The 13,387-nt window shown below is 38.5% G+C and overlaps 1 protein-coding gene across 2 annotated transcripts in view; it reads right to left on the bottom strand.

Annotated features, from left to right (window-relative positions):
* GRM5 (glutamate receptor, metabotropic 5) overlaps positions 1 to 13,387 on the bottom strand; it is a 677,550-nt gene that overhangs the window by 17,556 nt on the left and 646,607 nt on the right. The window contains exon 8 of one of the 2 annotated variants that reach the window (XM_006871217.1): positions 4,963 to 5,058. The exons of the other annotated variant lie outside the window; for it this stretch is intronic. Within the exon in view, the coding sequence (XP_006871279.1) occupies positions 4,963 to 5,058 (96 nt within the window). The remainder of the gene's footprint in view (positions 1 to 4,962; positions 5,059 to 13,387) is intronic. 2 annotated transcript variants of the gene reach the window in all.

Here is a 13,387-nt window from a genome sequence, read left to right as displayed (position 1 = left end):
GTCATCGAGTCGGTTCCGACCCATAGTGACCCTGAACAGGGTTTCCGAGGCTGGAAATCTTTATGGGAGCAGATAGCCTCATCTTTCTCACCAGGAGTAGGTGGATACTATTGCATTGGGAATTCAGAATCATTGTTTTCTGTGGACCTTGAATTCTATATAATTCAGAATCATTCTTTTCTGTGGACCCTTTCTTAGCATACAATTCAGATCTATCATTGTTTAGTTTTAACTACTCTTAATTCTGCTTTACTGGCATAATTTGTGTTACCAAATAAGGAGAGAATCTGAAGCATAGACAAGCTCCTTGTCCTATGGAAGACGGATGCAATTCTGTGTTTCTCTGTCTTCCCACTAGAATACATATTTTAAAGAGCATTGATCGTGTCTTATTCATCCATTTACATCCAGAATATAGTAAGTGCTTGATTCATAATAGGATCTTCATTAGTATTATATGGAAGAATAAATCACTGAATAGACAACAAAAGCAAAACAACCCTAACATAGACATGGCATTTTGGAGCTATCTTTCAAAACTGAGATCCTATTAATTTCATAAAGATTATTATGTCATCTTGGTTACCAGAATCTCTAAGACCTTATTCAACATTTATTAAACATAGATGTTGTATCTACTACACGAAAAACAAACTTTGAGGGGATTAATACTTCACTTAACCGATATCATGAAATAGCAACAATAGAAATAATCTTTTGGTTTGTCATAAAATTACACACTTTATAACTTTATTCCTTCTGGAATTGGGGAAGTTTATAGATCCATCTATTTCATTTGACTAAAGCAGCCTTTCTCCGAGACTTAGAGACTCAGAATGTCTAGGCCTCCGCTGCGTGGGATACAACATGAGCACAATGGAACACAGACGCCAATAGTACACTGATGGAAGGCCCCTGCTAGGACGTTAGAGATGATGACATTCACTATTGAGGCTTTAGCCATTCCTGATGGTGAACACTCTTCGTATGAACTCACACAGGAACAGGGATTAAAGAATTTCTGGTACTTAAGAGAACATCCCTGTTTAGAACTCTGTTTCACTTCTGCAATCGAGAGAATTGCTCGGAAACACATTTAGACTGCACACTGTGAAAGTATGAAAAATGTCGATTTAAACTATATTCAGACAGAAGGGCAAAACAAACATCAAAACTGTTCCCTTAAGGGAACACAGCAACATAATATTTCAGAAAATAAGAATGTTATGGAGAAAAAACTAGAAAGTATCTCTAAGTCCTTGCCAGTTTTAGGGATCAAGAGACTGGTGTTTCTTTGTGATTTACTATATAAACTGCTAAAGTCCCTTTCTCCCAAACAGGTAATTTGGCTTTGGGATTTTCATGTGAGACAGTAATTCGTAGGGTACTTCCCATTCCACAATTTTATGACATAAAGCAAATGATATGCTGAGTTACACTCCTGGTTTTCTGTGGTTCTGTGGTTGTTTGCGCTTGCCTTGGCCCCTTCCTGGGACTGCTTACTTGGCAGTGGTCATAGAAACTGTCCGGATGTTACAATAGTAAATGGCAACATGGGGCCCTTAAGATGCTTGACTATGATCCTGGGAAGCAAACTGGGGGTGGGGGTGGGGAGAGGTGTAGAAAGAGATTTTGTTTGCTTTGTTTTGTTTTTACCAGCTGATACTGATAGGACCTAAGGAGCTCTGGTAGCGTAGTGGTTATGAGTTGGGCTGCTACCTAACCTCAAGGTCTGCAGTTTGAAATTACCAGCCATTCCATGAGAGAAAGATGAGGCTTTCTGCTCCCGTAAAGATTTACAGCCTTGGAAACCCTGTACAGGGTCGCTATGAGTCAGAACCAACTCTAGGGCACACTACCACCACTAATAGGACCAATGAAAGGTTCATAAACATATTATCTTTTTCCCTATCCTTCCATTCAATGCCAGAGAAAGCAAATCAGAACTGATTGCTGCTCTTTACAAATGATTTACACTAAAGTTGCCTGGCATCCTTTCCCTTAAATTTAAATTTATTATGGCTGGGTAAATGTCATTGTGTGTGTATGTGCATGCTTATGTGCACATATGAAAAGATGGATAGTAAAAGGTTCAAAGGCTACAGAATTTTATCTTCTCCCATAATATGCCCCTAGGCTCTTTCCTGGAGTCTTGGTGTGGTGCTATGGGCTAATGCACTGGACTGCAAAATCGGTTTGAACTGCAAAGTCAGCGGTTGAAGCTCACCAGCTGCTCCTTGGAAAGCCTACACAGGTTCACTATGGTTCGGAACCGACTCCAAAGTACTTAACAACAAACAACAACAAGGCTCTTTCCTGTCCTTAGAGAAAGCTGTTTTAGAACTCTTAAGCATTCCCTACCTGATTCTTCATTAGCTTTTCTTTAAGGCTATGTAAATGGGAAGGAAGAAGTCAAGAAGGAAGATCATTTGTCCCCAGTGGTTCTGTGGGTATTGAGGGTTGAGTTGGGTACTCAAGCAAAACCATTTTTACTGTAAAATACACTGTTTTCCTCAACCCCACCAGGCCATATAAATGTAATAAGCCTTGGCTAATCCAAACAAATGAAGAAACCAAAGGCAAAAGGTATCTTGATGTTCCCAGTAATGGTGTAGTCCTAGAGAAAACTGGACCATTCATAGATGAACACATTCACTTCTCAAGAGTTTACCTCTGCAGATTTGGATTTGACATAAGATATCTGGTCCATTTGATCCAAGGTCTCTTGACCTTCTGTGTTCAATGTTCTCCTCACACTTCCTTCACTTTCACATACCTACTCAAGCCAACTTTGGAGCAATCTAATCTCCAGGTTATTCCTATCTGAAAATTCCCAGGATTGATTGTTGTTGTTGTTGTTAAGTGCTGTTGAGTCGATTCCGGCTCATAGTGACCCTGTACAGGGTTTCCGAGGCTGTAAATCTTTACAGGAGCAGAAAGCCTTATCTTTCTCCAGCGGAACAGCTGGTAGTTTCGAACTATTGACCTTGCGGTTCGCAGCCCTATTCATAACCACTACGCTACAGGATTTATTAAACACTTTCAAAAAGAGTGAATGGCTGAACTGAAATGCAATGCTTGATGTAAATAGATCTGTGTCAGATCCTAGAGAACTGGACTGCTACAAAATATCAGTTTATTAACTGACAAAATTGGAATGACCTAGGAATCTGGTTAAACTGGGTCACATCCCCAAAGAGTTTGCTTTAATAAGTTTGACAGGCAGCCAGGTTTGCTGAGTTTAGGAACTCCAGTTTTAGCCAAATGACTCAACTCAAAAGTCATTCATGTCAGACTCCTGGAGCCTTTGTTTGATGTACTTATTTTCATGTTGTCCAGCTAGCTTCAATGCTGTGTACCTGATCTTTAAGAATAGGGATTGTGCCATTGGGTAAGGTAGAGGGTCAGAGAAAAAGAGAAAGACCCCCAACGAGATGGATCAGCCAGGTGGCATCATTGATGGCATCAAGTGTGGCAGCAGTAGTGAGGTTGGCCCAGGATTGGACACTGTTTCGTTCTGCTGTGCATGGGGTCGCTATGAGTCGGTTCCGACTCGATGGCACCTGACAACAACAACAACAACAACAAGTGAAAGTAAACTGGGAATCACAGTAACAGTTTATTTAAGTTATTCTCACAAAATGATCCATTGATACTACTCTTTTGACACACTTATGTGCCTATATATGTACACCTAATCACATTTCTCATCTCTTGGAGCTATGGACAAATCAGCCAAACACTTGGCCAGGGCTGCCATAGATCACTGCTCAGTCTGTACCCTGCATGGCTCTGGGAACATTTCTTATAGACTGCAGTTGGGCAATGCAGTGCTTCTTAGAAAAAGTGAGTCATTATACTGAAAGCCAGAAGGAACCCACTACTGAGGAAGCAAACACAATGTCTAGAGGTGAAAGTTCAACAGAATTATGTTCTTGCTATGATGCTGGGTCACAGAGTATGTTTTCAACACATAAACACACATACACTCTACCTCTTGGACTTGGACTTTCTGTGATTCAGGTTGATTTCCCTTTCACACCTCTGTACCAGAAATATATTGAGAAATGTTACAACAAATTAGAGGTGGAGAATTAGCCCAAGGTGGGTGATCCCCCAACTCAAGGCTTCTCTAGATTCCTGGAACTGTTTAAAGTCAGTCTTGGCAATCTTTATCTCCAGAGCCCTTTTGTTGAAACCCAGTCCCATGCAATAAAGCACGTTTATTTCATGCAAAACAGCTCATTTGATGCGTACAGCTCTCCATACCCCATTTTACTGTGTATAACTCAGTTGGGGGTACCTAGTATGGAAAAACATGCATAGCGCAGCAACAAGGAATGTTCCCACCAAACAGAAGTAAAGGAGCTGCAAAGCCAGAGGAGGATTAGCTTTCCCCATTTCAGTTCAAGAAAAGCTCTTGTTTCTACAGTCCACTGGTTTGGGACAGCATTTGCCCTTGGCTTTGAGATGACGTTTTAGTCAAAGGAAATCATATTAATTCCCAGGCCTCTCCGGTCTCTCAGGGATCAGGAGCTGGAGTCTTCCCTCAATTGCAGTCCTTTCCTTAAAATCAGTTCTAGGCCTTTGTTTTTGATGTATGAAATGATGGGCTAGTCCTGTGAAATTCCTCCAATCTCTTCCACTTTGCAAACTCCAGAACCATTTCACCAATAAGTGAAAACCCAGGGGAGAATTGACTGAGAGCCAAGGCTTCAGACATGCAAAGCGCACAGCCCTGGGAAAACAGCAGCACCTGGGACAGGAGGCTCCCATCACTTTACATGAGAATGGTATGGGTCTTGCAAACCAAACATACATTGAAAACCAGTGGTGGCCCAGGTTGGACATACTGTATGGAATGTACAGCTTACTGAGAACCTGGACCAGGGAGCCACCTGTTCCTCTAGCTCACATATACATTTAGTTCACACCACCTCAGGCCACTCATGGTTTGCTTACCTGCTCATTGTTGCTCTCCCACCATTCCCCATACTCCCTTTGGGGGTGAAACATTCTATTTCCGACTTGTGCTGAGCCAGTCTCCTGTCTTTGTACCTGGTAGCATGAACAAGGACAGGAGCAAACAGAAAGACGTGATTGTGTGCTTGACTGCCCTACTGGAGAAGAGCCATGGCTGCAGGGAGGGCCATCCCATGCCCAAACCCGGGTTCCTGGGGTATCTGTTAGATTATTGTAATGTTATTTTTCTGATGCTGGGGCTGATTTTGTTACTTCTTGGTTACACCACATGGTTAAACCTTTATATTACCTATTAATCTGTAATTTATCACACTTAATAATCAACAATAAAAGGAATATGTTATAATTCCTAGCATCTGAGAAATAAATGTATACCAATAAATTTGAATTCATCTCTTGTTTACCATATGCAAGGCACTATACCAGAACTTTACCAAAGTGTAATCTTGACAAAAATCTTGTGGCCAAAGCTCTGTTATTATTATTTCCGTTTTACAGAAGAGAAAACCTACTATTATTAGGAATAAATCAATTGACCAAAGACACGCAGTGAGCAGTGGGGTTGGACTTTGAACTCAGAGGGCCTAGATCTAGACCCCACATTTTTAATCTTTATAAAATGTTGACTTGCATTATCAGTTTTACAGATAAAAATCCTCATTATTGTTAGTGAGTCTTCATTAAATGTTGCTATGCTGGAAACCACAAGGTCGGCAGTTCAAACCCACCAGCTACTCCAAAGAAACCCTATACAGGGTCATTATGAGTCAGAACCAACTCCATGGCACTTACTAACAATAACAAATGCCTAAAACACTAAATTCTTCAATGAAAGAAGGCATGTTCCTTGGATGAGAAAGGTTTACATAACAATTAAGCTATAGTTTGATCATTGGTATTGTTAAGTGCCATTGAGTGGGTTCTGACTCATAGCAACCCTGTATAGGGTTTCTGAGGAGTGGCTGGTGAATTTAAACTGTCATCCTTGCGATTGAGACTGACCTTGTGGTTGAGTGCTTATCCTACAGCGCCACACCAGGACTGTGTGTGAAGGGTGACTAATCAGAATTGGCAACCCCTTACTCCTGAAGGAAACTGAGAGCATCGTCTAAAATAAAATGAGATTCCCAGTATTAATCTAGTATTTGGTATATCAAGATGAACCTTTATATGTGAATGACAGTTTTTAAAGCCAAAGTGCTTGCACAGAAATAATTTCTTTTATCAGTTTAAGCCTGTGGGATAGATAAAGAAGGCACTGTTATCCAGATTTGTCAAATGAGGAAACCAAAACTTAACTGATTTGACCAAAGTCACAAACCAGAAGAGATTAACTTCTAATAGAGTTTACAGGTAATAAATCATTTCCCCTCCAAAGTGGAGCCGGAAGTGAAACCACTTCTCCCATATTCCTGGTGTTCAATAGACAAAGATAAAGTGAGTTCCTAACATATTTACCCGTGAAATAGTCATATTATTTATAGTTTCTTTCCCTGCTGTCTCAAAATTAATATAAAATAAAACTAAATACTGAAAAATGAAAATAATTATTGGTTCTAAGTGCAGGCCCTTTTCTCAATGTTTTCTTCTGAGTTACTAGCAATATTTAGTATCTGAATGAAAATGGCTCATTGTATTGAGCTAAATGAATATAATTAATTGATTTATTCAGTAGACATTAACTGAATATCTATTAAGTTCCAGGCAATAGGCTTTGTATGAGGAGAGAAATAAATAACCCACAGGTCCTGCCTCATAGAGTCTAGATTGGAAAGGAAGAAAAGAAAGCAAGATGGGAACAAGTAACTCTATGTCTAGGCTAGAAAAAACAGAGGACAAAAATGGAAAGGTAAAGCATCAAAACAAGCCAGACTGAGTAGCCTTTAATTTACCAAGAAAACTGCTCTTTGAAACCAATCATTGTAAAGTATCAATCATCAAATGCCACTTTACATTTCAACAGAAAGTATTTTCTGATTATTTGTCATTTGAGTTGCATAAATAGAATATTGTCTTAGGCTCAGTTTGATCAGTAGAATTATTAAATGGCCATTCAGTTCCTTACAAAGAGGGTCCTTAAAGTAATTAAAAAATATCTGTTTTTAGACGAATTGCCAGGTAATCCACTTAAAGTTTTCATAACACCTACATTCCTCACGCTCATAAGCTCCCCTTTCTCTGTCTCTCTCTCTCACACACACACACACACACACACACACACACAGGTGATCCCATTTATGAAATAATGCCTAAATTTCTTATTTTGTTAGAACCTAACCAGTCTTGGTAAAAATTTTCACAAATAAAACTTTTTCTGATAAAGCAATATATATCTGATTTTTTTTTGTCAGGGTCAACTTTCCAAAAGTTCTTATTTTCAAAACAAGGTATATATGGCACTTGTACAGATTAGGAAGCTGATCTTTGCTTTAACATGGGACCTTCATTGTCTGACTATAACTTTATAATTACAGCTTAATTATGTTCACCAGCTACTCAAATAGACCATATTTTTATTCATTCCTTCACTTGTTCATTAGTCTATTCACCAGTAATGTGGTGTTCAAAGTAGCTAGTAACACTTTAATAGTCTCCACTGTAGATGCACAATTCTTCCTAATTTGGTTTATTTTAGAAATATGAGCTGTCAATTAGAAATAGTTTAAGATTTTCAGAATTTATTGACTATATATAAAATAGCAATTACAACTATTTAATTTTTATGTAATAAAGTATATCTTTTACATACACATGATATGCATGCTAAGCAATGTTGAAGTATTTTGCAAATATCAGCTCATTTTAAAATAAATTGCTTTGATTATTGTAATATATTCAAGTCCTGGCATGGTGATAAGCACTGTACCACAAGGTTGGTTTGAGCTGCAAGATCAGTGGTTCAAACTCACCAGTCACTTCTTGGACCCCCTATAAAGTATCTCTATGTGTCAGAATCAACTTGGTGGCATTTAACAATAACAACAATAATAAAATAGTAATAATAATAGCAACATAATCATGTTCTTTTTCTGTACATTATTTCTGATTCTTAAAAATAACAATCTCACAAAGTAGGTGTTATTATCTTCATTCTGACAAGGTAGACATGGAGTATCAGTGTGTCTGTAAACCAAACCCCACACTACGTGTGAGGAGATCTTTTAGTGACCCTGTAAAGGGTTTCCAAGGAGTGGCTGGTGAGTTTAAACTGCAGACCTTGCAGTTTAAACCAACTTTTGGGTTGATTGCTTCTCCTACAGTGCCACACCAGGACTCAACATGAGTTTGGGGGAGGGAATAGAAAGCTTCATTTTTTAATATTGGGTTTGAGATACTGGTAGAACATCCAAGTGGCCATTTTCAGGAGCCACATAGATAAAAGAATCTGTACCTAGCTGAACTATTATACATTTGGGAGCCTACTGATCATTCAAAGTGTTCACAGAGAGTAGATGGACTATTGAGTCAGTGGAGAGTGAGGAATTACAGACTTGTTTTCTATACTTGTATACTTGTTACTGACTGCATGGCACTTAACAACATACTTATTAATAAAGCTTGACTCAATAGTCCATCTACACTCTATGAACACTTTCAATGATCAGCAGGCTCCCAAGTGTATAATAATTCAGCTAGGTGAGTCCTAGTGTGGCACGGTGGACTAATGCATCGGACTGCAAAGTCATTTGAACTGCAAGGTTGGTGGTTCAAGCTAACCAGGTGTTCCTTGGAAACCCTAAGTCGCTATGGGTCAGAATCGACTCTATGGCACTCAACAACAACAACATACTTGTTTATAACATCTATAACGTTGTTATAGAAAAATCAAGGGGACAATCAGAATGAATAAACTCTGAGCTTAATATCTGCAACATGTAAATCCTCAAGAAATATTGTGTAAATGAACTCGTGTATGAATAGATGGATGGGATGAAAAGTAATTTTAGGGGTTGTCAAATATCTAAAAGAGTTTGTTGTTATTGTTTGTTTTGTTTTCTAGAAGAATTAAGTGCAAACTGAAGCAAAGTCATTTTCTAGACTTTGGATTCAGACTAGAGAAGAGGAGAAAAGAGAAAGGATGTTTGAGGAGAAGTCTGTAATACTTATAAAGGTAAGGGAGGATGGAACACACGTGTTCACTCATCTGGTAATCAGTCACTAGTTTCTGCAGACTCCAATTTCATAGCCTATCCAGAATCTTCTTCTCATGTTCTTTTATTTAGCACCCCGGCTCAGGCCAGAATTCCAATAGCTTTCTAACTAGTCCCTTCCCTCCCCAGACAAACCCTGCCCAACTTCCACACAGCAACCAGAATAATTTTTCCAAAGCTCCAATTTTTCATGTCATTTCTCTGCTCAAAACTCTGTTTCGTGTCTTTTAGAGCAAACCCTATATTTCTTCTAATGGTTTATTGGATATGCATGATCTCCACCCTACCCCATAAACTCTCTGATCCCATAACTTACTATTTCTTCCCTTGTCCGAGCTATTTTCAGTTGCACTGATGTTTTTATTGTTGCTGTTGGATATTCTCTTGCTATCGTGACTTTGCTTTGGCTAGTTCCTCTATCTGCAATGTTTTCCCCCACAGATAACCTTTTCTAAGTTTGGGATCAGATGTTACTTTCTCAGTACAGTCTGTCATGACCATCATATTTAAAAATACAATTGCCTACCTTATTCTTCTTGTAATCACTTCCTGCTTTTATTGTAAGCACTAGCTAGCAACAAAAATTTTATTTACTGTTTGTTTTTCCCTGCCTCCAATGGAATGTAAGCTCTATGAAGGCATAGCTTTTTCTTTACTGCAAGACCCGGAAAAACACTGTAGTCCAATTGAGTTCCGACTTTCACAGGTTCCAGTCAAGATTCATTCCTAAAGAAGCAAGTTACTTAAGAAATACTTTAGTTCTGTAGTTTTACCTAGTTATTGAACCCCTTTAAATGCTATTCTTATTTACATTGACTACTATATATTAAGGAGTCTTGGTGTGGCGCTATGGGTTAATGTGCCAGACTGCAAAGCCATCTGAACTGTAAGGTTGGTGGTTCAAGTTTACCAGCTGCTCCTCGGAAACTTTATACAGGGTCGCTATGGGTCGGAACCGACTCGGTGGCACTTAACTATATATTAAAAGGAGCTCTGGTAGGGTAGTGGTTACGAGTTGGGCTGCTAACCTCAAGGTCAGCAGTTCGATACTACCAGTGGTTCCGCGGGAGAAAGATGAGGTTTTCTGCTCCCGTAAAGATTTACAGCCTTGGAAACCCTATACATGGTTGCTAAGGGTCGGCATGACTCCAACGGCACGTAACAACAACTATATATTAAAGGAGTCCTGGTGTGATACTGTAGGATAAGCACTAGATTGTTAACTGAAGACCAATTGTTCAAACCCACTAGCCTCTCCTTGGAAGCTCTATAAATGGACTCTATGAGTTGGAGGCTACTCTATGACACTTAACAATAACACATATTAAAAATATGTAAGTCTTCAAGAAGTTAGATGTAGTTAGAGAAAACAAGGGAATACATTAGGTGTGACAATGATTGTTTTCTTAATAATTCATATTTAAAGTAAACCTAAACACCTGGCTCTCATAACCATGGTACAGCCACACTATTCACTGAAGGAAAGCTATGTGAATTATAGGTATAACCAGTTTCTATCAGCTTAGTACTACAATTTCAAACTGTTTACGTAATGGGAAATATCACAAGGTAGAACTCTGAAGGCCAGGAAGTAATAAAGCTGTGGCCACATATATTTGCAGAACTGGCATTGACCTGTATGCATTTGTCAAAGATTTCTCTGAATTATCTTTCATATTATTAGACTCAGAAGATGGCAAGAAAAAGAGAGGAAACCAAAGCTGAGTACCCCCAAATATTTGTCCCTTACCTAGTCAGTTATCAATCCACATTAACTAGTTAGGATTCTATTTAATGTTAATTAAGGAATTCTTCAGGAGCCATCCTATTTGACCTTGATCATAGCAATGTTTGGAGTCCGGGTGTGGTGCTATGGGATAAAGCAGTGGACCACAATGCCATTTGAACCACAAGGTTGGTGATTGAAACTCACCGGAAGCTCCTTGGAAATCTACACAGGGTCACTATGAGTCAGAAATGACTTGAAGGCAGACAACAACAACTTAATATAGCAATGCTTAGAGACAGTTTTTCCTCCTTTGCCACTCTGGCTTTGAACATAATGCTTCTGACTTTGTTTTTTTAATTTTAACTTTGTTATGAAAAAAAAAAAATATTAAGGTCAGTGCTAACGTCACATTTAAAACAACAACAACAAACAAACTCTAGGGGAAGTCGTCCAACATCTTTCCAAATCATTGAAGCTTTGCAATAACTTTATAGTCATGCTGCCGTGTGTACAACAATAGTCACTTTTTAGATGAGAATGCATTCCAAGGCAAGTCAGGAAAACTTCGTGATTAACCTCAATGAATGCTGAACCTGTGGCTGAAGTTCAGAAATGGGTGAAAGAAGAGCATAAAATTATAGCTACACAAGTTTGCTCTCCCATGATGCAGCATTTTCAATTTTAAGTAAATATTTTGGCCTCAGCAAGCTTTTGGCTTGATGGGTATCAAAAGCATCATCGTACAAAGATTAGCTAGTTCATAAGCTTAGCTTTCCATTAGTCTTTGAAGCAAAAGAGAAGCTAATGAAGACAACTTTAAGGAATAAATTGTAATTCAGATTGAGTCTTGGATTTAACAATATGGTTGTAAATATATGCTTTTTTGAATCATATTTATCTTGGATTTAACAATATGATCCAAAGCTTTAACTAAAACAGTGGCTTCCAAGGGGATCTGCTGGGCCAGTTATATTCAAGGCAATGCTGTCAATTTACAAGATGACGGTGACTGTTTTGGAAACCCAAAAGGGTAATTAATCTTGATAGACTTTCTCAAAGGACTTACGATGGTCATGAGGGCTTTATTAGGAGGAAGTTGTGAGAAAATTGAAAATTGCATTGGTGAGAAGAGGACAGAAAGTTGGTACCAAGGACTTTTTTTTCAATCAGCAGAATGAACCCATCTAATATTTGAGGGTAACAAAGGTTGTCCTGCGAGAAATTAATTTGAAACCTTATACCTAATGCCCCACAGCTCTGATCTTGTCCCTTGAAACTTCCTTTTGTTCCTCAAACTCAAAGAACATTTAAAAGTAACACAACTTGAATCCTTCAAGGATGCCAAAACTGCCATTTTATAATGGTGCAAATCAAATTGAGCAGAATTATTTGTGGAAGGATTGGAAAGATGGGAACTTCACCTTTAGAACTGTATGGACCTAGATGCAGGATATTCTGAGAAACAATATCTTCATATTTTGATATTTTTTGTTTAAGAAAAGTGTCTATGATTTTGTAGCAATATTTTTTGACTCACCCTTTCCTATGTCCCTGGTTATATTAAGGAATTTTCTTTCTATTTCTATTTTGCTCAGAGTTTTTATTAGTAAAAAGTGTTAAATTTTCTCAAATGCCTTTTATACATCAATTGATATGATAATATGGTTCTCTCCTTTTTTATTTATGTGGTGAATTACACTGATTAATTTCTATCAAACCTCATACTTTTAAATTAACATCTCACTTCTTCATTATGTATGGGTAAAAACCTTTATTTGAATACTGTGGTAACACATTTGAAACGCTAAACAAGGTCACCCCTGAAAGTAACTGTGTAAAGTAAAGCTAAACTTTGAACACAATAAAACTTGTTTTAAAGAAGGGCAGGTGCCCTTGTAACATATAAACAGATGGCCTTCCTCTGACTTGCATTCACCTATAGAAAAAAACACCAATAATCTGAAGACTGTAAAAAAGGCATCACTTTTTAAAGTGTTGAAGAACAAAGATGTCAGCTTGAAGACTAAGGTTTGCCTGACTCAAGCCATGGTATTTTCAATAACCTCATATGCATGTGAAAGCTGGACAGCGAATAAGGAAGACCATAGAGAATTGATGCTTTTGAGTTATGGTGTTGGAGGAGAATATTGAAAGTGCCATGGGCTGCCAAAAGAACCAACAGATCTATATTGGAAAAAGTGCAGGCAGACTGCTCCTTGTAGGCCAGGATGGCCAAACTTCGTCTCTAATACTTTGGACATATTATCAGGAGGGATCAGTTGCTAGAGATGGATGTCATGTTTGGTAAGGTGGAGGGTCAGAGAAAAAGAGGAAGACCCCCAACGAGATGGATTGGCTAAGTGGCAGCATCAATGGGCTCAAACATGGCAACAATAGTGAGGTTGGTCCAGGATCAGGCAGTATTTCATTCTGCTGTGCATAGGATCGTTATGAATCATTATTGACTCGATAGCACCTAACAACAACAACAACAACAAGAAAGAAGAGGAGTCCTGGTGTGGTG

Source organism: Chrysochloris asiatica, unplaced genomic scaffold, assembly GCF_000296735.1.
Source record: "Chrysochloris asiatica unplaced genomic scaffold, ChrAsi1.0 scaffold00163, whole genome shotgun sequence".
NCBI lineage: Eukaryota > Metazoa > Chordata > Mammalia > Afrosoricida > Chrysochloridae > Chrysochloris > Chrysochloris asiatica.
Note: the sequence above shows the minus strand (reverse complement) of the source record. Positions and strands in the feature narration are given on the sequence as shown.